General features: G+C 43.4%; 1 protein-coding gene across 4 annotated transcripts in view; it reads right to left on the bottom strand.

Annotated features, from left to right (window-relative positions):
* Positions 1-22,681, bottom strand: part of LOC139762358 (bumetanide-sensitive sodium-(potassium)-chloride cotransporter-like) — a 170,196-nt gene that overhangs the window by 91,531 nt on the left and 55,984 nt on the right. Inside the window, exon 1 of one of the 4 annotated variants that reach the window (XM_071687125.1) lies at positions 3,655-3,864. The exons of the other annotated variants lie outside the window; for them this stretch is intronic. Within the exon in view, the coding sequence (XP_071543226.1) occupies positions 3,655-3,849 (195 nt within the window). The 5' untranslated portion in view covers positions 3,850-3,864. Of the gene's footprint in view, positions 1-3,654; positions 3,865-22,681 lie in introns of those variants that run through there. 4 annotated transcript variants of the gene reach the window in all.

The following is a 22,681-nucleotide window of genomic DNA, read 5'->3' as shown; positions in this document are numbered from 1 at the left end:
GTTAATCTTTAATGTCTCTAAAGAAAAAGCCTGCTTTTTAAATGAGTAAGGTTGTAGCTCTCTGGAAAGATACGAGAGTTCCTAAAGCTTTGCGGTGCAGGGAAAGAAAATAACATTACAACGGTCTACCCTGGTGTTACTAACGGCCGCAAAGTAATGTGGCGCACTGGCTTTCCGAGTATTATGTGGTCTAGCTAATAACGGAGGCACACAAAACTACCAGTTCTTAGGAGCAGAGAAAAGCACTCTACTATAAATGGAAAGTGAATCAACACAGCAGCGCACGGCAAGTGGGTCAAATTCTAGGATCAGATGGGGAGAGTTGACTGGCGGATTGCTTTGGTTCAAGTCCGTCAAATATGTTCGAGTTACATGCTCCCCGGCGGCGAGGGCAGTACTCCATACAAACAAGAATCAATCCTTTGCAAAAAATCGGGGCAACTTGTTCATAACGATTTTTTGGCATCTGAACAGGACTCCCATTTTCTGAAGAGGCTTCCTAGGCGGCTATTTTCGTGTAATGCCTGGTTGCTGCCTCAACAGACTATAGAGGTTAACTTGTTGCCAAGTACGTTCACTGCGCGGAGAGGAGGAATCACAGAGCCATCAAAGGGTATGAGAAAGCAGTAAGAGGCTTGACAGAAAGACATGGCAAGAATCTGGGTTTTTAGAAAGCGTTCAACTGCACTAGGCTGTGCCAGCCCCACATGGGAATTTCTGCACAAATCTGAATTTATAGAGGTGGTTATGACAAGACGAGACGTATATCAAGCAAAAGATGGTCTAGAATTGAATGAGAAGGAGGAATGCGGTGTTCAGTCGTCGGCGTATGAGTGCATTTGGTTACGTCTTGAAGAGAGGATATCACTGAGGAAAGAAAAAAAAAGTAGGATACAGAAACAACTCTGTGGGACACCACTGTTGGCAAGATAAAGGGGAAAGGTTAATCCAACAACAATTACGTAAGCCGGCTCGAGAGGAAGATAAGACTTGAAAGAACAGAGTAAAGAAGGAGGGTCAAGTGAGATGACACCCATGTCAACAAATTCCAATATATCAAAGGACCGTACGACAGGATTCCCTAAATTTTCCCAAGAGGGACGACAAGGCATTAGTAAGATACTAAAGAACATCAACAGTGGATACTGCCTTACGAAAGCCTAGTCAGATACTAAAGAACATCAACAGTGGATATTGCCGTACAAAAGCCTAGTTAGATACTTAAGAACAACGGTGGATATCGCCTTAAGAAAGCCTAGGAATTATATTAAGGAAATAGAGAGTTGAAGAGACATTCGAAGGCTCTGAAAATAGTAGAGGACAAAATGTGACGACGACAACTGGAAGGTTTTGATCAGTTACCAGTTTAAATAAGTTATATCAATATCCTTGAAAAAAAAAAAAAAAGCAAGCAGGGGTACACAGTTCAGGAACTTGCTCCTTAAACAATCTAGGAATGCAATCTAGTCTTATTCTTGTCCAGAGAAGAGTTCTATCTACTTATCTATGAAATAACGCTAAAGGGAAGAACAGAGGATGAGAATGAAGTGCGACTGGGGATGAGGGAATGTTTAGATTTCCCATAATGGGGGTTAGAGGAGAGAACTTGCCAACACACTCAGCTCATACCAAGAAATGTTTTCTTTAGTAGTCTTTAAGGACTACAACCAGCCGACTAAACAAGTCAGAGAGGGGCTGACCTCACAAACTGACACGTGACTATACAAAGCAAAGGTCCTGCCGAGACAACTAGAAAAGTCAGGGAGCTTTGCCACACAACTAGAGAAGTCAGGGAGCCCGGCCACACAAGCAGACAAGACAAGTAGTCGCATGACTTGTTCTTATGTATCTTCACATCATAAGTCTTGATCTCGCTATAGAACGTAGTGTTGCCAGGATCCTGACAGATGAGGACGAACACAGTCGTGTGATCACATAAGAAGAAGCATGGCTTTCTACCGCGGACGTGTGCACTTTTATGTCATGCTGGCGCGGTACAGTATCTACATCAACGGGAGGAGCACGACCCCAACCCACCATCAACACTACATAACCCAGCCAGGTTCGTTCCCTCTAAATGCGACATTACTGTGGGGAATGGGAGGAAAGACTGACTGTATGTAGCACACTCGGTAAAACACGAAATTTCGGTCCGCCACGTTCACGTCAACCAGCACTCTAGTAACGAAAGTCACATCAACAAGAACCACATCAAATCAACCAATCAACCCCCCAAAAAAGCATAACCAACCTAACCTTACCAGTCGAACCTAATCAACTTTATGTATGACCAACCAAATATATAATCTTACGATCCAAGCGAATGTTATAAAGTATACACCGCCACACGGACGAGCATTACTAAGTACATCGCCCTACGGACGAATCCTACCCTCAAGTACACACCGCCATACGGACAAAGGGCTCCACCCCCTCCCGGGTCTGGCAGCCCGGGATACGACAGCACATCCTTCACCTCATTGCCTGTTGTTTACCAACAACGTTCCACTTTGTTTACGATTGTAAGCGGCCTGGTGAGTTCGGCGTAACCCCCAACTATGCCGTACTGTGACGACCTACGCTGGCACCAAGGGTATTAGTCTTAAATACAGGGTTAAGCTGGTAACAATGATGGTACGACTGTCATTACGTTGGTTGAGCTGAGGGAGTAGCTACAACGGTACGATCCTTGAACATGGCTGTGTGACCCGTGAGTACGTAGGTACGACTCCGGGATGATGGCCCACCATTTTCCCTGACCCTTAAACTTTAGTCATACCGTCGTGCTCAAAGGTCGTACCTACGTATTCAAGGGGGTTAAGGCTAGGGCCGGGTTGACGTAATCATAGGAACCCAACTGACGGTTCAATAAGGCTGGTGCAGCTATGGTATCGTTGCGGAATCGCTGAAGTATGACTAGTTCCGTTGAGGAGTTATTGATAAAGGTGGTCTCAACAATAGCAGCCACCTACCTGCTCTTTATAATCCACTGCTCCACTACAGTAGCTCCACAGCAGCAGAAGCCACACACCTAATGCTCAACCACCTTAGCCATCCACCTACTACTACTCCACTACAGCAGCAGTCACCTACCTGCTTCTTCACAACAGTCATACAGCCACCCACTGCTCCATAACAACAACAACAACAACAACAACAACAACAACAACAATTGACAAGGTTGCCGAGGCCAGCAAGGAAGAGTAAGTGAGTGAACACATTATCACAGAGTGACATCATGCCACGTGTCAACACCCATTGCTGCACTCAAGACTCCCGCATGCACGAGTCATTCCTTGTTCATACAGTGTTAAGCCACGAGCCCAGGCCTGGTGACAGACTGGGCTGCGGGGGTAGAGTAAGACCAATGAATGTTGTCTTGTTATTTCCTAAACTCGGTGTTGTATTAAAGTTTGTAGTATATGCGGGCTGCACAGACCCGAGTCAGATGGAGTTATGTGGCGGCATCCTACAGAGGAGGTAATTTTGACATTTCTGAAACATCAATGCAGTCAACAAGTTCTACGATATAATTAAACTGCATTGTCTATAAACAGGTAATAAATCAGCAAGCCATTTGAAGGATAAGCCTTTCCAGGAAAACGTGGTGGTAACAGTACACAGAAACAAACACCCATCAGCTTCACTACTCACATTCACGACAATCATTGACCAGTCGACCCAGGTTGTTGACACCAGTCGCCATCTTGCGGGCCAAATGAATGCTAATGCTGCTGGCGACACAAACCCCGACGACCAGAAAGTGTTTGCTATGAGGAGTGAACGTTGACGCTGGACGAACCGCTTGTCTTTGTGACGCTCTGACGCTCCATTTGCACACGAGGGCATTAACACATTTCCAGTCGATTAAGTGTTTTCTAAAGACGACAGTAAATATAAATTGTGACATCGCACTACCGCCTCACCACACAAGCAGTCCCGTGGAACTGTGCATCAAACAAACATTAAACACTGTTGAGTTGCCTGACAATAACCTCCGTTAGTTCTGAGGTTGTGTCACACATCATAAACACGAGTACGCTCTCCCCACAAACATGCGAAAGACAGGATACAAGAGCAACATTTATGGCGTATGTGTCTTTAGAATTATACTCGGTAAAGAATTTTCGATGGGTGGATGTAGGCTGGCGTTGTTGTTTTAATGACCCCGGCGGTTGAGAGTCCTCTTGCCTAACCAACCAACTGGAAGGATATTTACGTATGTAAGTTCCCAGGTTGCACCAGGTAAGTGTGTAGCATGGTGCCCCAAGTGCAGTTACCGGAGAGCCAGCTCACCCGTGTCGCCACCCAAAGCTTTATCGTACTACGGTATGGTCGAGTCGGCAGCAAGCCTTCAAGTAAGCAAGGTTCCCTCGTCCACACTCCGTGGCAAAAACCCTCCGTTCACTTCTTGGTCGTCACCTAGTAACATCGTCTACCGCAATACACAGGACAGCTACTGATGAAGTGATACACTGACAACAAACACGAGTGTCGGGATAATACCTAGATGTCTAACCCACACAGGACGGAGCCATCATCTCCCTCACTGCTTATACTAGTAACATACACACTACGACTACCCCAACACACCAAAGTCAATCAACAGATTCCTAGTACATGTGCACACTGCCTACACCAGGGACATAGGATGATCAGACTTATCTAACAACTAGTGTTGCGTTGATACGTCAGTGGTGAGGCTGGCGGCAGCGTCGCTTGACATGTTGAGGCGAGGCTGGTGGCTGACCAACACAGCCACCACGAGTCATACCACAGTATGCCCAAGCCACCTCTATTATAATACAACCACTGGGTTGCAGTGTTTGGGATACATTAAGACTATGGTTGTGTGTGGTGTGCCGGAAGGACGCCATCTTACTATAAGACTCAACAGGCAGGACTGTGTCCTCTGGCGGGCACTAGACACAACTTCCTACCGGAAACCCAGTTTACTCACACTGTCCAGGCCCGCGCGCGTTACCCCAGGCACACACAAACGCGTCCTCTCCAACGCGTCTTACCTGCAATAAAACAAAAGACACATTACAATGGGCACTTCCATAAACAATATCTAATCAACGCATACCTAAAAATACACCTACACGAAGTGTTACCCATATATTCCTTCACTCAATGATAACTGAAAATGTACACTAATCCAACCTAGTGTGGATGTATGCGGATCGCCTTAGGTCAGGCAGACCAATTCTTCATGAATATACACTGTATTCCGCTGGAGTCATTCACTGTACACGGACGACAGGACAACTGTGTCACATGATGATGACTGGCAACTTCATGACAACCTCATGACACAGTCTGACCTGGCACGTCTGGCAGACCTACTTTACCCAGTCCGCACCGCAGGGGTAATCATGTATATCCTGGTTTACCTCGTACAAACCACGGGTCTCATTAGGTATACCTAGTTTACCTAGTCCACACGCTTAGGTTTATTCCTCGGACACACCTATTCGGTTGATCAGGTATACCTCGGTCTAAACTTCATGTCCCAGGGTATACAAAATTTATATTGCAGGGTTCCTTGGGTATCCCTAGTCTACATTGCAGGGTATCTTGCGCATACCTAGTCTACCCTGAAGGACTTCTCACGTATACCTAGTCTACACTGCAGTTCCTCAGGTATACTTAGTCTACGCTGCAGAGTTTCTCAGGTACACCTAACCAACACTGCAGGGCCCTAATATATGCCAAATATACACTGCATGGTTCATCGGGTATACCTAGTCTACACTGCAGGGTTCATCGAGGATACCTAGTCTACACTGCAGGGTTCTTTGGGTATACATAGTCAACACCGGTCATAGCGAGGGGTTCAATAGGTAGAGATATTCCTCTTTTTCCTCCTTAGTGAAAGTGGTTTGGCGAGTCTCAACACCGACCAGTGAAGAGTGAGGGAGGTGAGCGACAGTGACAACTGCCATGGGAAACACTGTCCCTGTTGAAGTGTAAGGGTGGGGTAGTGGAAGGTCAACCTAGACAATATAGCCACCCCCCCCCTAACCCCCGCCTCACACTTAATGTTTGTGTGTGTGTGTGTGTGTGTGTCAGGTGCACACGTATCCGTACCCTCCTGGCCACTACGGTCATGCTAACTCTCGTGCATGGCGCTCCAGGTAACGAGTACCCACCTTCCCCAGCCCCCATCCACCACCTGCACATACCACTTCACAATTTGCATACGGTTGACCTGGCAGGATTCATACCTGCCACCAGCCCACAAGACCATTTTCAAACGAGACTCCGCCCCGTGCCACACGAACACCCTTACATCAACACCGCCCAACAATTCTGCACACACATAAACAATCATATATATATATATATATATATATATATATATATATATATATATATATATATATATATATATGCACACAATAGTATCATCTGACCGTCTGACATACGAGTGACAAGGAGAAATTATGAAACCAAACAGTATACCGAGTCTGATAACACGATGGCCTCCCGTCTACAGGAACTACGTACGAGACATTTGGTAATCAATTTCTCCAAGCACACAAAAATGTCATCGGTGCTCTCACCGGGCAGGTAACCCGAGAAGCCTGCGCTGTACGCCACCTTTACACACCACGCGCACCTCCTCCCATAAACGTACAGCAGGACTAGAGGGGGTTAAAGTTAAAATACCGAAGCCTACCGTAGATACTTGTGTCGTAAAGCTGGACGCGCGACGTGCGCGCAGGACACTGTTTGTTGTCATGCAGCAGAGCATCATTGTCGTACAGTACAACACCGCTGTGTACTGTACAACAAAACACTGTTGTCCCACAAGACACCAGTGTCGCTCAAAAGAACACTGTTACCCAACTGAACACCACTCGGAACACACACGATACAGCCACGCCGAGACTCCACTTCACCTCAAGGACCCCGTACTTCAGACAAGTATATCATACCATACATGGGGTCATAAATCGCCAGTTAACCCTCTTAACATTCTTGGTTACTTAACAACGATAAACGACGTTAAATACGAAAAAAAAATATGTAGAATGCATAAGTACTGAGTATGAGCCAGGGAAAAAAGAGGTAAAATGCGCCCAAATATTTTTCTTCACGAGACAGGATCAGATTTCAAATTCTCCAGTGGAGTAATTGTACAGATTATCCTTTCAGTCCTGGGGCAGGCAATAGGGCCCGCTGGGACAAACGCCCCACAATCTAGCATATTAATATAGGGTCTGGCGCCAAGAACCGCACAATGATCAGAGAAATGCCTCCTTCCCCCGATTTCTGATTATCAAAAAGTTTTAATTTAATCCTCACTTGATTTTTCTATAAGAAAAAAATAGATTTCTTTTTTGTACAAACGTCAGAAACAAGAAACATTTATCATCAGGAAACGCAAGGCGCGAGGGTGGTACTGCTGGTATCATGTGTTGCGCCTGGAGGTAAAAAACCCCTCCGAGGGCTAGACGGATTAATGTGGGCAATGTAGGTCATGAGGCGCAAGGTGTCGTGAGCCCTTGGACATGTGTGCGTGGAACACTACACGCTATCCGATCTACGCACACATATAGTATCACTTCGCACAACCTTATCAGGTAGTACATTTAGCTTCTATGCCATAGGCATGCGTGTGTCATTATGTGTCCAGACAAATACGCAATATTTACCGTCAACGATTTACCATTTCCTTGCGGAATATCAAACAAACAAACCAGATGAGTAAATGTCTTAAGCACGTAACGTAACGCGACCCTTGAGCTGCTTGGTTGGGTTCCTAATGGATATCTAATCAACCATAATATGATTTCAAATTTAAGTACTCATAAGGAAATATAGAGTAAGCCGTTCACATCCTACCCACATCAGGCCAAAAGCAGAATATGTTTCTGAAGTTAATCAGTGCACCTACAGTAGCACAAAGAGCTAATAGAGAAAGTCCTGAGAACAAAAAAAGATATCGGAATTAAAAGAAGTGATTTACAGGGAGAGGCTCGAGGCCTTAAATATGCCCATCCTAGAAGAAAGAAGAGCGAGGAAGTGACCTAATCACAACCTGTAAGTTTTTAAAACAGAGTGATAAAGACAACAATTCGAGGGATTTAGGGATTGAGCAACAAGAAATGCTATAAAATCACTCGAGAAACTTGTCAGACCACATGTGAAGAGGCTTTTATATGGGTAACGGGTGAATGGAATAAAATGAATGAAGACATGATAAATGTTGACAGCATGAAGAAATCTACATAGTTGTTTCATAGTGCATAATGTTCACTAGATTAGAGCCCCACGAGTGTACAACCCTTCCCGCACAGTAAATGGGATATTACACACACACACACACACATATATATATATATATATATATATATATATATATATATATATATATATATATATATATATATATTATCCCTGAGGATAGCAGAGAAAGAATACTTCCCACATAATCTGGCGTGTCGTAGAAGGCGACTAAAAGGGGTGTTATATTTTTCCAAAAGAAGGAACAGAGAAGGGGTCCGAGTGAGGAGTTTTCCCTTTAGGGTTCAGTAATCTGTTCTGCAACGCTACCTGGCTAACGCGGGAAAAGGCGAATATATATATATATATATATATATATATATATATATATATATATATATATATATATATATATATATATATATATATATGGCAACTGACCAAACAATGTGTATATTTACTGTGTAAGCTTCGTCATGGCCTTGAGGGTGAAACAGGAGGAACAGAGATAAAAAGGTATATGTGTGCGCGCGCGTGTGTGTTTAAACTTAATCGGGCAGATATATGCGGGCGGCCTAGAAGCGATATCCCGGACGACTACCAACAAAGGTCAGGCTGACACCACAAGTTGAAAGTACCAGTGTAACAGCCTGCTAGTCTAGCCTTGCTTTACCCTCCCCACCTCCTGGAAGGTCAACCGTTTTTTCAAGATTCTTGAGTATGGAGGCTGAACAGTGGCAACACATACGCCTTGAAGGAATTTCCTCATTGTGAGTCAACTAGACTCACAAGTCCACGCTTCACTCTATTCACACAATGTAACTCGGATTGAGAAGAAAAAATCCTTTCCAGCAGTGTGATCCACCGCCGACAAAATAAAGCGTAAAGCCTTCAGTTAACCTATTGTAAATATACGTATTAGCAACGTATGGCAAGCCGGACAGAGGGCAACACTGCCACAACCTTGCAAAAACGCTGACGTCATAATGCTTAACACCGGAGGAGAGTCACTGAGCAAAGTGGAGGAGGTGCGGTATGGTACTAGGTTAGCTACCGGCACCGCGTTAAAGCCTAAGCCTCCGCCCGGCTGCACGGATAAATCGTCAACTCACAAGCCTATATCTGATTCGTCTAGCTAATAATTCTTGGTCGTGTTCACTGTAACTCGTTACATAAGAAGTATCACACACGGCCCGTGAGATATGAATGTGAGTAATGTCCTGATGCACTGGAGCAGGGCAGGAAGAGGCGAGGACGACGAGTGTGACGGCGGTGAAACTCAATAACCCGAGGAGAACCTGAGCCGGTAAACGACACATGTGAGAAACTGTGTGAGGCGGCGGCGGACAGGTATGTAGATGGGCTGGTCCCTGGTACACCCCTCTCGCCCTGCCACGGCACCAGTACACCGCCATCATATTACCCTACAATACAGATTCTACTACACGTTTTCTACTCATGCAAACAATATATTCAAAATCACTTTTCTTGTGATCTTATGAATCATGGCTAAGTTTTTATCCAATGCAAAAATCACTATGTACATAACTTTTCGTTTCGTACTTGATCGCAGTTACCAGCGTTAGAGGTAGCTCAAGGAAGGGATAAAGAAAGGCGCATTCTCACACATCCATTCTCTAGCTGTCATGTGCAATGCACCGAAACTACAGCTCACTGTCCACAACCAGGCCCTAGAGACTTTTCCATGGATTATCCCGACCGTTTCATGCGCCCTATTTCAGTCCACTGACAGAACGTCGATCGACCCCTGTATACCACGTAGTTCCAATTTACTCTCCTGTGCGCGCCTTTCACTCCTTATATATATATATATATATATATATATATATATATATATATATATATATATATATATATATATTCTTTATTTTCTATTATACTTTGTCGCTGTCTCCCGCGTTAGCGAGGTAGCGCAAGGAAACAGACGAAAGAATGGCCCAACCCACCCACATACACGTCCACACACGCACATATACATACCTATACATCTCAACGTGTGTATATATATATATATATATATATATATATATATATATATATATATATATATATATATATATATGGTTAAAGTATATAGCTATTTCCCTGACTCAAGGTGTACAGTTTTAGAGGCTAAAATCATGCTGGTAAAGGCGATGTAAATGTGATAGTAGATGATGTCTATTTGTTTTCTAATCTGGCAGCTAGAGGCACGGGCAGGATGGCGGCAGTGGACATCATAGCGGACAGTTCTGTGGCGTCACGAGAGCCGTGCTCCTGGCTCTTTGAACTGGTAGAATACGATAACCTTGCACTACTTCATCTGGTCACCCATGGATGTTGCATATCTCAAGCCATTCCGTACCAGCATGAATCATCCGTGGTAGTCCAAGACCTATCCAGCAACCTAAACCCTTCCCAGCAGCTTGAACACTCTGCAGTAGCCTCACTCTCCTCAGTCGCCTCGCCCCTCCTAAGATGCCTATGTCCTCCCAACAGCCCAAGCTCTTTCCAGGAATTCAAGTCTTCCCCAGCAGCCTCAGGCATCCCCAGCAACTCATGGTCTCCCCAGCAGCGGTGCAAGCACAAAAAAACTGAATGGAGTCTGAGGCTATCTGATAATAAAACCAAGTGACAGTATGTCATATAAATCCATACTATACAGCAAGGTCATTATATTCACGCAATCAGTAATTCTAAATCAAAGGAGTCAAAGTCAATTGGCTGAATGTAAGGATGTCTCTTCCATATCGGAATAAAACAAGTGAACTATCCATCACACTGCGGTCCCTGAGCACATCCCCTGAAGTACGCTAAAGAAGCAGAACGCGAGCAGTCGTAAAGGTCGTCAAATACCAGATGTCCTAAATCAGGATTACCCGTTTATTAATGCAAGCTGGACTCTAAAAATCAGGCTACTCATTGTCGCAAACAGCACAAAGTCCTCACTCCCTTACTACCTACCTGTACGCCAAACTGTACGCTAACATCAGCGTTAACATGTCCTCTCATAAGAAAGGTTCCGTCATGCTGCCACCTTGCACAATACACACTACCTTTAATAATCTCCCCCACCCCTTCCCTCCATCTCCGAATCCGACATTTAAACTATTTTCAACAAGCGCAAATGTGAACAGCCCGTGAACTTAAAAATAACTGCTTGTCGTCATGCCAAAACTAAAAATATTACACGAATAACTACAGCCCATTCACGTGGGGCCAAGTTGGCAACAAACTGAACTGTTTTTAGACTTACCATATTATCATCCTGGTGGTTTTTTTTTTTTTTGAAACAGAAACTTCAAAACACTAAAGCTATAAAAACAATAGAAATATGCACTAAGGAAAAACACAATAGACCGCATTCACCTTGTTATAGATCGTCTGTTTGAATTACTGTCGAGTACTTTGGGTAGCATTAAACAAAAACAAAACAAAAAAACACTACATGTAGACGCTTTGCATGACTCACGCGCTCCCAGGATCACCCATGTTTCACTGCATCTTCCATTACAATATTTTTCTGAAGCTTACAACAATGCTGGCTTCGTATACGATATTGCTGCTGCAAGCTTCTATTTCTTCACTGCCTTCGGATCGGTGAAGTTATGAACAGTGAACAAAGTTTCAAAATTTTAAACTAGTTTAAAATCTAAAGAGACAGGTACATTTAAAACTTTTATAATGACATGAAAGTCTATTTTTTGACAAGGAATCAGCACATTCCGAGAGATTCTCTTTTCGTCTCTTCAGGCAGCCGCTCAATAAGATGCTCATGTCAAATGAACCGAATTGGACCAATTAGAGCTTTGCACACTGTCGATAATACTGATATACTTGACAATAAAAAGCCACGCAAAATCTCATACAGCCGTACACTACGTGTATAAAGTAACTACGAACATTTCATATCATTATAAACTCCTCTGTACTAAAATAGTGACATGCTACTTGTCACACTTGACTCTAATCTCACAATTACAGTTCAAAGTAAATCATGTAATAAAAGAAGAAATGGGTTCAATCATCATAACATACTACATGGCCAATTTCTGCTTTCCCTCCTCAGGAAGAACCAGTCACACATTTCCCTACAACACATGAAGTCCTCAACGTAAATGGTCTCTACACAAACATGATAAACAAGGTCAAGGTGAATTTGTGTGAGGGAAAGCAGGCCAGAGTTTAAGGAAGGAAATGGATCTGGAAAAGAAAAAAAAAAAAAAAGGAAAAGCTGGCGAAGGTGAGGCGAGGCGAGAGGTCTGGGCCACACAACCGAACAGAGCCTAGCTTCCTCTACGCTTGATGGACGTTTCACCTACTCTTACCACATGTGCCCCAAATCGCACCTTCATCGACAAAAATCTGTAAACATTATTTGATAAACCTAGCACACCTTTCCACCAATTTGGTAACTCAAGTGCAAAACGTAAACCTCAGAAACTATTCGAGGAGAAATGGTGTTCCCCATACCAAGAGAAAATTACTAGAGGGAAGAGGGCTGGCTTCCCACCGCGCATGTAAACAGACCCAGCTGGCCCCACACTACAAACAAATAAACAACACTCTGGTTACAAGAAACACTTGGGCATCAGCATCGAAAACTGACTTTTGTTCTCTGTACCAGTACTCGTCGCTGACGGGTACAAAGAAACTTAAACCTGTCTTATTATCCCTGTTTAGACCTTACTACCCTGAGATCATAACATAATTTTCTAATCAGATAAGAGGTATGCGCACATTACAGTTCATGGTATGCAAATCAAACTCCTGAGTATCTACACTAACAGCCAAATCTGGTTTTGAACACTGCAAGCAGGAGAGAGCTAAAGAGTACGAGAATGAAGAGTGCAAGCAGGGATTACGTTCATTTTTCAACATCCCAAAATGTGATCCTTACCTGTGTTCATGGGAGAGAGTTTTACTCTTGTGTTGCCCCGTCTTGTGTGTGTGTGTGTATATATATATATATATATATATATATATATATATATATATATATATATATATACACGCTATTCACTTCACCACGGAGACCCGTTTATAAGGAAAACATCCATATAAATATCTCAAAGATATTTTCATGTACTACATCAATAATGCTTACCTACAACCTTGGAACTTATATGGAATTGTTTATCGGATGTACACTTTAAGCAAAACAGAAAAATAAGCATTTAAGAATAGTCTAATTAAAGTATGCATGAAAATGGGCAGTATTATACTGTTAATGATAAATGCCCTATTTTTTTAACTACCATTTTTTTCCTAAGTGGGTCCAGTGCAATACGGAAAGAAAATGGTTACTGTGATATATCATCATCCGATATTATGATTATCTGCAAACAAAGGTCCGACAAAAGACTATTTGTGACCTCTGTAATCTATTTTTGCTCTACCGCACACAGGATGAGCAACGGCGTTTCAATCAATAAGCCAGTGTAGCCTCAGAACCAACAACTCTGGTACCATCAGCGTAGCCAAGGGGAAGGCTAGGAAGGTCATGAAACCCGTCACCATTTTTCCCCTGCTCGATGTCACAGTGCTCTGCGTAAACTATGTATATCGTAATATTTACCTTGAACAGATATATGAATTGCTTATTTAGAATCATACATTCATCTTCTGCCCATTATTTTTCTTCCCCCGCAGCAATGCTTTAAAAAGAAAAGAAAAGAAAAAAAAAGTGGCTACGCCCAAGCCGTTACCACACCCTACACCAACCACATGTACTTAACTAACCCTAGCCAAATACAAAAAATAACATACAGCAGGGGGTAATTGTATCCACAGTAAATTGACGTGAAAAAAAAAATGGCTACACAATACTAGAGAGTGAAACGTTACGCCCTGAAAACATCACCTCAACCGCCTCGCCCGAACCCCTCTTCCCTTATCCCTGGCAATGTCAAGTGCGAGATCCTGAGTATGTACAGCAACCAGGGGCGTGGCATACTACAAAAACCACCCCTGAGACTTTCTCGTGAGGTACCCCACCTCTCCTCCCTTTACCCCCGGAGATGCACCAGACCGGTCGCCGCCAGCATCTACCCGCTTCCCCATCGGCAGTCCTTTTAATCTTATCCTTTGTGTTTACAACCCGCTAGGCTCACCAGTCCCGTACCATGAAGGTTTATGCTTACCGAACACCTCCTTCTCAGATTATCAAGTTCGATTTTGGAAAAAAAAAAAAAAAGTACATTTCACTTTACTGTAAACGAACGAAACTTGACTGGGGTGTTTCAATTTTACTCAAGGCCAAAGGACTGGCTTGGAAGATCAATAATCTATCAAACTACGAACTATGAGTTACGATCCTGACTGGACTAAACATACAGGTATTTTTCTACTCTCCGCAGACAGCCAGAAACCAACGCAGACTTGTGTGATTTACAAATTCTAGTGGAATCGTCATTAACTTTGACTGTTTAACAATCTAGATTTTCTTCATGTGAAAAAAACAATTGGAAGCATTAAGGACCTTGACTTTACTGTAAAAGTTTACGGAAACGAATTATGTGGTTATATGAACTGATGCCCTCGAATTTTCCCTTATACCACTTCTATTGCTCCCCCTTCAAAAAAATTATAATATATATATATATATATATATACATATATATACATTATATATATATATATATATATATATATATATATATATATATATATATATATATATATATTCCTATGAGTCCACGGGGAAAATGAAACACGGTAAGTTCCCAAGTGCACTTTCACGCGCAAAATTGTGATCCTTTCCAATATATATATATATATATATATATATATATATATATATATATATATATATATATATATATATATATATATATATTCTATGTCTTACCTACATTTCCCAATCTATCATTAAAGAGTCGCTCACTGCTGCTGTTTTAACATAATTAACCCAGAAGTCGCTCTCCTTCCTACCGTAGAGGAAGCACCCCCAGCACCGTCGCCCTTCGCAAATCGAAGGTTAAGACTGCCCCCATGGAGCCGGTGTGTGCGCCAGTGAAGGTGGCCGGCCACAGCCACTATTGTGCAAGTCAGCCTTGCGGCAACACTCCGCTACCCGAGGCCATCCGGCCGGGAATCCCCGATCAACTCTAACAAGCAAACTCGGCCGCCAAAAAAAAAAAAAAAAAGGCAAAATGCCTCTATTTGACGCATACAGTGCGATAATAATAATGCCGGAGTCAAGAGCAACTGTATAACCAGCGGCACCCCACAAGATATGTTTGGGACTTTAATCTGTTCATCCCAATTTCCACACCATCTCTGCACAGGCTACCCAAAATGTCAAAGAAAAGTAAGGTCATTTAACCTCGATGATAAAACTAGACCGACATTCCACGGACCTGTACCCTATACAGAATTTCAACTTCCCTCCAGTTCAGTCGACCCAGTTTAGCACAGTTTACCGTGCAGGAAATAACCATGCAGTTGTGTGGCGTATTCACCTCCGAGACCGCATTACTCCGCAAGCCATGGAAGTTTCCATTCACTCTCCAGCCCCTGGATGAGATCCACCTCCCTCGCTCGCGTCGCTCCTGCTGCTTACTCTCAAATCCACGAGTCATGCCTCTTCAATTACCTAAATGTGAATTCGTTCTTTGTCACATACATACATGTGTTCATCATCCCATATATACCCATAGACATGAACTTGAGTAAAAAACTCCTGTATACATTCATATAATAAAATCAATGTTTCTCCGTGTTAAAAAGTTTCCACGTGAAACACAACACGAGTACTGTTTTCGTGGAACGAAAGTGAAGAATGGGTGTTAGAATTAAGTCTTTTTGGTCGACAAATTTTACGGGCGATTTTTTAATGGCGTCATTGTGTCCCTGAGACATCTTGGATGTTATTTTCGCTTTGACTACGAATCCTCCTCCTCCTCCTCCTCTCACTATTGAAAGATTCCGGCATAATTGGGTCTCCGTTCGGTAAGGTTAGGTTATAAACGTGACTAGGTGTATTCTTTCAATTGCTGCCTCTTTTGTTGAGCACACTGACTAGTCGGGGAATCTTTTTGCAATATAATAATAAATTGCATGATTTTATGCAATTAACCAGTTTACCGTCAGTGACGTCACGTGACGAACAACAAACAATTTTCCTTGAAATGTTTTTGTCTACTGCAGTTTTTCATGGAAAAGAATCGTTCACAGGCGGACGGCCATATTTATACATGCCTATGACGTCACTGCTTCGCCGAAAACCCGGTGATCATTTTTATTCACTCTCGCCTTATATGTACTGGAAACAGGTTTCTGCCTTTTCATTTCGCCACGACCTAAAACAACATTTACTGAAGGATAATCCTCTGAACTTTTATAAATCAAGGTTTTAAATCACACGTTGGATAATACAATGGGGTTATGGTTCCGTAAACTGACATAGGGATTTTTTTTTCTTCTTGCATAAACCTTCAAGCTTTGGTTATGTTAGGTCAGGTCAGGTCAAGTTGACCCGTTATTTTTTGCTGGGCTATAGAAGAATACTGCTATCGTACTATTCCTCTTTTTTACAGACTGGTGGAGTGTCAAAGGCACGGAATATCCACTAAATAATAATGTTTATGGCCAGACAACTAGGGCACCAATTCAACTCGTTCTTCAAAGTTCATGCAACTTAAGCTACAGGGAACTGCAGGATACGGAAAGATTAGACTCCATCTTCCGTATACCGTATACTGTATCGTGTGGCTACGCTATACGGTTGGGATAATACCGGTCAATTACATTCCTTCTGGTTAAGTTTTTCTTTACTGGACTGGATTCAAGCAATTAATTTCAAATATAATACGTCCAATCCTGTTGAGGCACGAGTGTCGTGAAGCAAAAACATGACTGTGCACACAAAGCCTATCACTGATGCCAGTTTTCTCCTTGGGGCAGTTGGCCAGTCCTCCTAGGGCCAGCTTGTCAGTTCTCCACAAGGGCAGCTGGACAGTCCTGCTCGGGGCAGCTGGCCAGTTCTCTCTGAAGTTACATGATAATTTTCCCCGGGACACGTGGCCAAAACCCGGGAAATGCACGAGGACAGCACCCAGGAGCGTCCAACGGTCGGTGGGGACTCATTGTTCCGCCACGCGGGTATATTGACAACTATATAGATTTGAAGTTCTACCATGGTTTTGTAAGTTCAAGCGATCCAACAACTAAGTTTAGCCACACTATAATTAGAGTCTAGTCTAATATTAAACACTTGACTAGCCTTCACTCAATCATTTTTCCTCAGATAACGGGACTCGAGAATATACTGAAGACAATTTTGCCATCCGAACTTACAAGACGACGAGATGACGCCAACACACATTCACTTGATTTACATTCCGTTTTAATCTTTTATAATGAATGACTGATGCTTATCATGACTTATATTCATGTCTGGGACAGAGAATAGCAACAAAAAACAAACCTAAAAAAAAAACTAGTTCCTAGCGCTAAGCCTACAGTAACTTTTTCCACCACAGAAAACGTGTTTGGTGCTAAGAAATAAATTATGGAAAGTGATAAGAGGCCTAGGACCATACGTGTACTTTCTTTTGGAACGACCATAAACTATCGGTTATGCTTCTAAATGAATGAGAACCCTTTTTCAGCCGGCGGTCTTTAGCTTACCCTTGACCTATACCGGAGACGCAAATACTTTTGCTCTAAAAATACTTTACAGCTGACCTAGTTGCGTCTGACTCCTGTCGCAGGACAGACCTAGGTGAACACTCTCTCCACTTCGTGCTCGACACTAGCTCTGGCGCAGGCAATATCAGCAGGGTACCAGTGGTGGTACAGAGGCTAGGAAGAGACATGTCATCCAAAATAATAAATAACAGTTGTACGGTACAACTACAACGATCTCATACCAGCTATAGGGTCCGACTATAACAGTTTGTCTATCATACAAGCTGCACAACCACACCACATCCTGGTTAAGTACCTACAGAGACAGCTATTAAGTTCAACCAGAACTGTTTATCACTCTACCTTAACTGTCGTGAATTACTAAAATTTTCTAAAGGCTTCAACCACGACAGCGTGTGGCTATCTACCATAATCACTGTACGGATACATCAGTTTGTCTATTTATCGAAACAGTTGTAGGTTATGACTATCAATGTCTGTCATAACAGTTATGGTGTACGACAAGTTTAACTTATAACTATTATGAAGTATTTCAACAGTTGTAGGGTACGGCTACAACTGTTAGTCTATCATAGTTGTACTGTACGACTAAAACAGTTTAAATGTATAAAAGTACGACTACAACAGTTAACTTGTAATAGTAGTGAAGTATGGTTACAAATCTCTAGCTGTACATTACAACAGTCTATGGTTGTCTATCATATATGCTTAAGGGTAGAACTACAATTTCTGGCCGTCTAACTAGCGTAACAGTTGTAGAGTAAGACTACAGCAGTATCTGAATGAATGTCTATCATAACGGTTGTCAGGGACGACTAACAGTACTGTGCAAATTAAAGTCTATCATAACAGCTGAAGGGCATGACTACAACACTACCATAACAGTTGAAGGGCACGACTACACTATTATAACAGCAGGAGGGCATGACTACAACACTATCATAACAGCTGAAGGGCATGACTACAACACTATCATAACAGCAGGAGGGCATGACTACGACACTATCATAACAGCTGAAGGGCATGACTACAACACTATCATAACAGCAGGAGGGCATGACTACAACAGTATCATAACAGCAGGAGGGCATGACTACAACACTATCATAACAGCAGGAGGGCATGACTACAACACTATCATAACAGCAGGAGGGCATGACTACAACACTATCATAACAGCAGGAGGGCATGACTACAACACCATCATAACAGCAGGAGGGCATGACTACAACAGTATCATAACAGCAGGAGGGCATGACTACAACACTATCATAACAGCAGGAGGGCATGACTACAACACTATCATAACAGCTGAAGGGCATGACTACAACACTATCATAACAGCTGAAGGGCATGACTACAACACTATCATAACAGCAGGAGGGCATGACTACAACACTATCATAACAGCAGGAGGGCATGACTACAACACTATCATAACAGCAGGAGGGCATGACTACAACACTATCATAACAGCAGGAGGGCATGACTACAACACCATCATAACAGCAGGAGGGCATGACTACAACAGTATCATAACAGCAGGAGGGCATGACTACAACACTATCATAACAGCAGGAGGGCATGACTACAACACTATCATAACAGCTGAAGGGCATGACTACAACACTATCATAACAGCTGAAGGGCATGACTACAACACTATCATAACAGCAGGAGGGCATGACTACAACAGTATCATAACAGCAGGAGGGCATGACTACAACACTATCATAACAGCAGGAGGGCATGACTACAACACTATCATAACAGCAGGAGGGCATGACTACAACAGTATCATAACAGCAGGAGGGCATGACTACAACAGTATCATAACAGCAGGAGGGCATGACTACAACACTATCATAACAGCTGAAGGGCATGACTACAACACCATCATAACAGCAGGAGGGCATGACTACAACACTATCATAACAGCTGAAGGGCATGACTACAACACTATCATAACAGCAGGAGGGCATGACTACAACACTATCATAACAGCTGAAGGGCACGACTACAACACTATCATAACAGCTGAAGGGCACGACTACAACACTATCATAACAGCTGAAGGGCACGACTAGAACACTATCATAACAGCTGAAGGGCATGACTACAACACTATCATAACAGCTGAAGGGCACGACTAGAACACTATCATAACAGCTGAAGGGCACTACTAGAACACTATCATAACAGCTGAAGGGCAGGACTAGAGCACTATCATAACAGCAGGAGGGCATGACTACAACACTATCATAACAGCTGAAGGGCACGACTAGAACACTATCATAACAGCTGGAGGGAAGGACTAAAATATCAATCAAAATAGTTGTCGGGCAAGACTACAACTATTACAACTGTTGTCCAGCACGACCACAACACTATCATAGTAGCTGAAGAGCTCGAGGACAGTCTATCATAAAGGTTATACTACAGGCCTACAACGCTATCATAACAGCTGTAGAGCACACCTACGACACCGTCTATCATAGCACTATCGTATCTATCTTAAACACTAGGCCATTAGTACAACTCCATCTGCCACAACAGCTGTTGGGGAAGACCACACTATTCATAATGGTTGTGGAACACGACCTCAACACTGTCATAACAGCTGTAAGACACGACTCTAACAGTCTATCATGGCAATCCCAGGGTTCGCCCACATTTCCAAGAGGTGACGGATGGGCGTAAAAGAGGTGGTAGATGGGCGTAAGGGGTAGCGATGTATATATGGCTACAGCTCCTGCTTTCCATGCAAGCGGGATGCGAGGCCGCAGGGGCAGGGTAGAAGGTCCCACCACTGCTTCGTTATACTGGACTCATCTGGTTCCAACCACATCCAGCTCCCTCGAGCACGGCATACCGGACTCAGCTGGCTCCCGCCAGATCGAACCGTCACTGTCTTAGGAAACTGAACTCGGCTGGTTCCCGCCAGATACAGATGTCACTCCCTCAAGGAAACTGGTCTCAGCTGGCTCCCGCCAGATCCACATGCACTTGACTTAAAGAAGAAAAAAAAAATGAAGTTGCATTACGAGTCAGGGTGACGTAACAGCACAATCTAGTTCGCCAGCACTTGCCGAGTGTCTCTTGATACGTAAATATCTACACACGCACTATCTCGGTGCTAAATAAAGGTGTCGTGGTATTAGTCTCCCCCCCCCCCCCCCCCCCCGGAGACAGAGGCCTTTTCAACACTGAGCCATTCACCGCCCGAAGCCTGCAGGCTACCAGAGTAGACCCGGCTCCAACCTCTCCCAACTGACCCGAACCGCTTCTTACCACTCAACACTCCGAAACTGCAGCGGGCTAACTTTTTCCCTGTCTACAGAGGATACGAATGACCCCTTACACATAATTTTCCTAACGATCCCATGGTTATTTGCTGTCTGAACTAAATGATGTCCTAATAATACTCGTGTATCAAGATGATACCCCCACCAATTCCTCCCGGTCAAACAACTTTCATTTGTAAATAAATAAGACGGATCAACAGATGATAATCTGCTCAGGTAAGGTTTGGTTAAGGTAAGGTAAGGCATTGTAAGGTAAGGTAATGTTAGGTAAGGTTAGGTTAGGTAAAGTATTGTATGGTAATGTATTGTAAGGTAAGGTTAGGTTAAAGTACTGTAGGGTAATGTAAGGTAAGGTTAGGTTAAAGTATTGTAAGGTAATGTATTGTAAGGTAAGATTAGGTTAGGTAAGGTATTGTAAGGTAATGTATTGTAAGGTAAGGTTAGGTTAGGTAAGATAAGGTAAGGTAAGGTACTACTGTAAGGTTAGTAAGTAAGGTTAGGTTAGATTAAGTTACACTAAGGAAGGAACTGTCCGTGGGAAACTGACCCAAGAGATGTCCACAGGGGAGCTGTTCTCGAGTCACTATTGCATTTTTATTCTTTATTTCTTTTTTTTTTGTGTGTGTGTCTGCATTAAACGGTCTTCATCTTACCATCATCACATGTCTACAATAAAAAAAAAATGTTGTAACGCTGCAGTTTCTTTCTGGTCGTAACACAGGGCCAGTGCGGACGACTCTGGACGAGAGGAGGCAATAGTAAAATGGGAATAGCTGACTGACTTTAATTTCCTACTTAGACTCTCGAGCGCGATGGGGTGAAGCCTTGGGGAAGATGGCCTGGCCTTAACCTGACCATAATAGGCAAGTCAAAGGCTCGGCCATCATACCCGGAGATCGTTCTGTCGTGCTCAACGACCAGCGTACCGCTGTGGTCAAGGGTCTGCCATACCTTCGCCAAAGGCCTTGTCGTTGTAGTCAACTCGTCGCATCGTCGTGGCTCAAAGGCTTGTCGTTACCTTGTGGTCAAGGGTTCGTCGTGTCGAAGTGATTATGGGCCGTAGCGTCGTGGCCTGGGGTATGTCGTTCCACTGTGGTCAATGGCCGTGGTAGCGTGGTACTCGAGAGGACACGAGATCAAGCCGTCTGTCGTTCTAGAGCAAGTGCTGCTGTGTTGGCCACCACCAGGGGGGACGGGGGAGGAGGAGAGGACCGGCCTTTGGCGTGGGCTGTACCTCTATCTGGAGAGGTTTCACCATACCAACCCGTCCACCTTGACATTATCTACTCAAACTCATCACCACCATCACCATCATTTCTCACCCATGAACACAGCGCTTCGTTTCGATCATGAGCTACACCCAGACCGCGTCAAATAGAGCCACAACGAGGCTGGAATGAGAAAATAGCGTCCCGGGTCAGAGCTAGGCTCTTGATGTGCGTGCGATGCATAACTCACGCACATAACAGGAACATATATGTGCACGT

This window comes from Panulirus ornatus, chromosome 43 (assembly GCF_036320965.1).
Source record: "Panulirus ornatus isolate Po-2019 chromosome 43, ASM3632096v1, whole genome shotgun sequence".
Taxonomy (NCBI): Eukaryota; Metazoa; Arthropoda; class Malacostraca; order Decapoda; family Palinuridae; genus Panulirus; species Panulirus ornatus.
The sequence above is the reverse complement of the archived record's forward strand: the minus strand, read 5'-3'. Positions and strand labels throughout refer to the sequence as shown.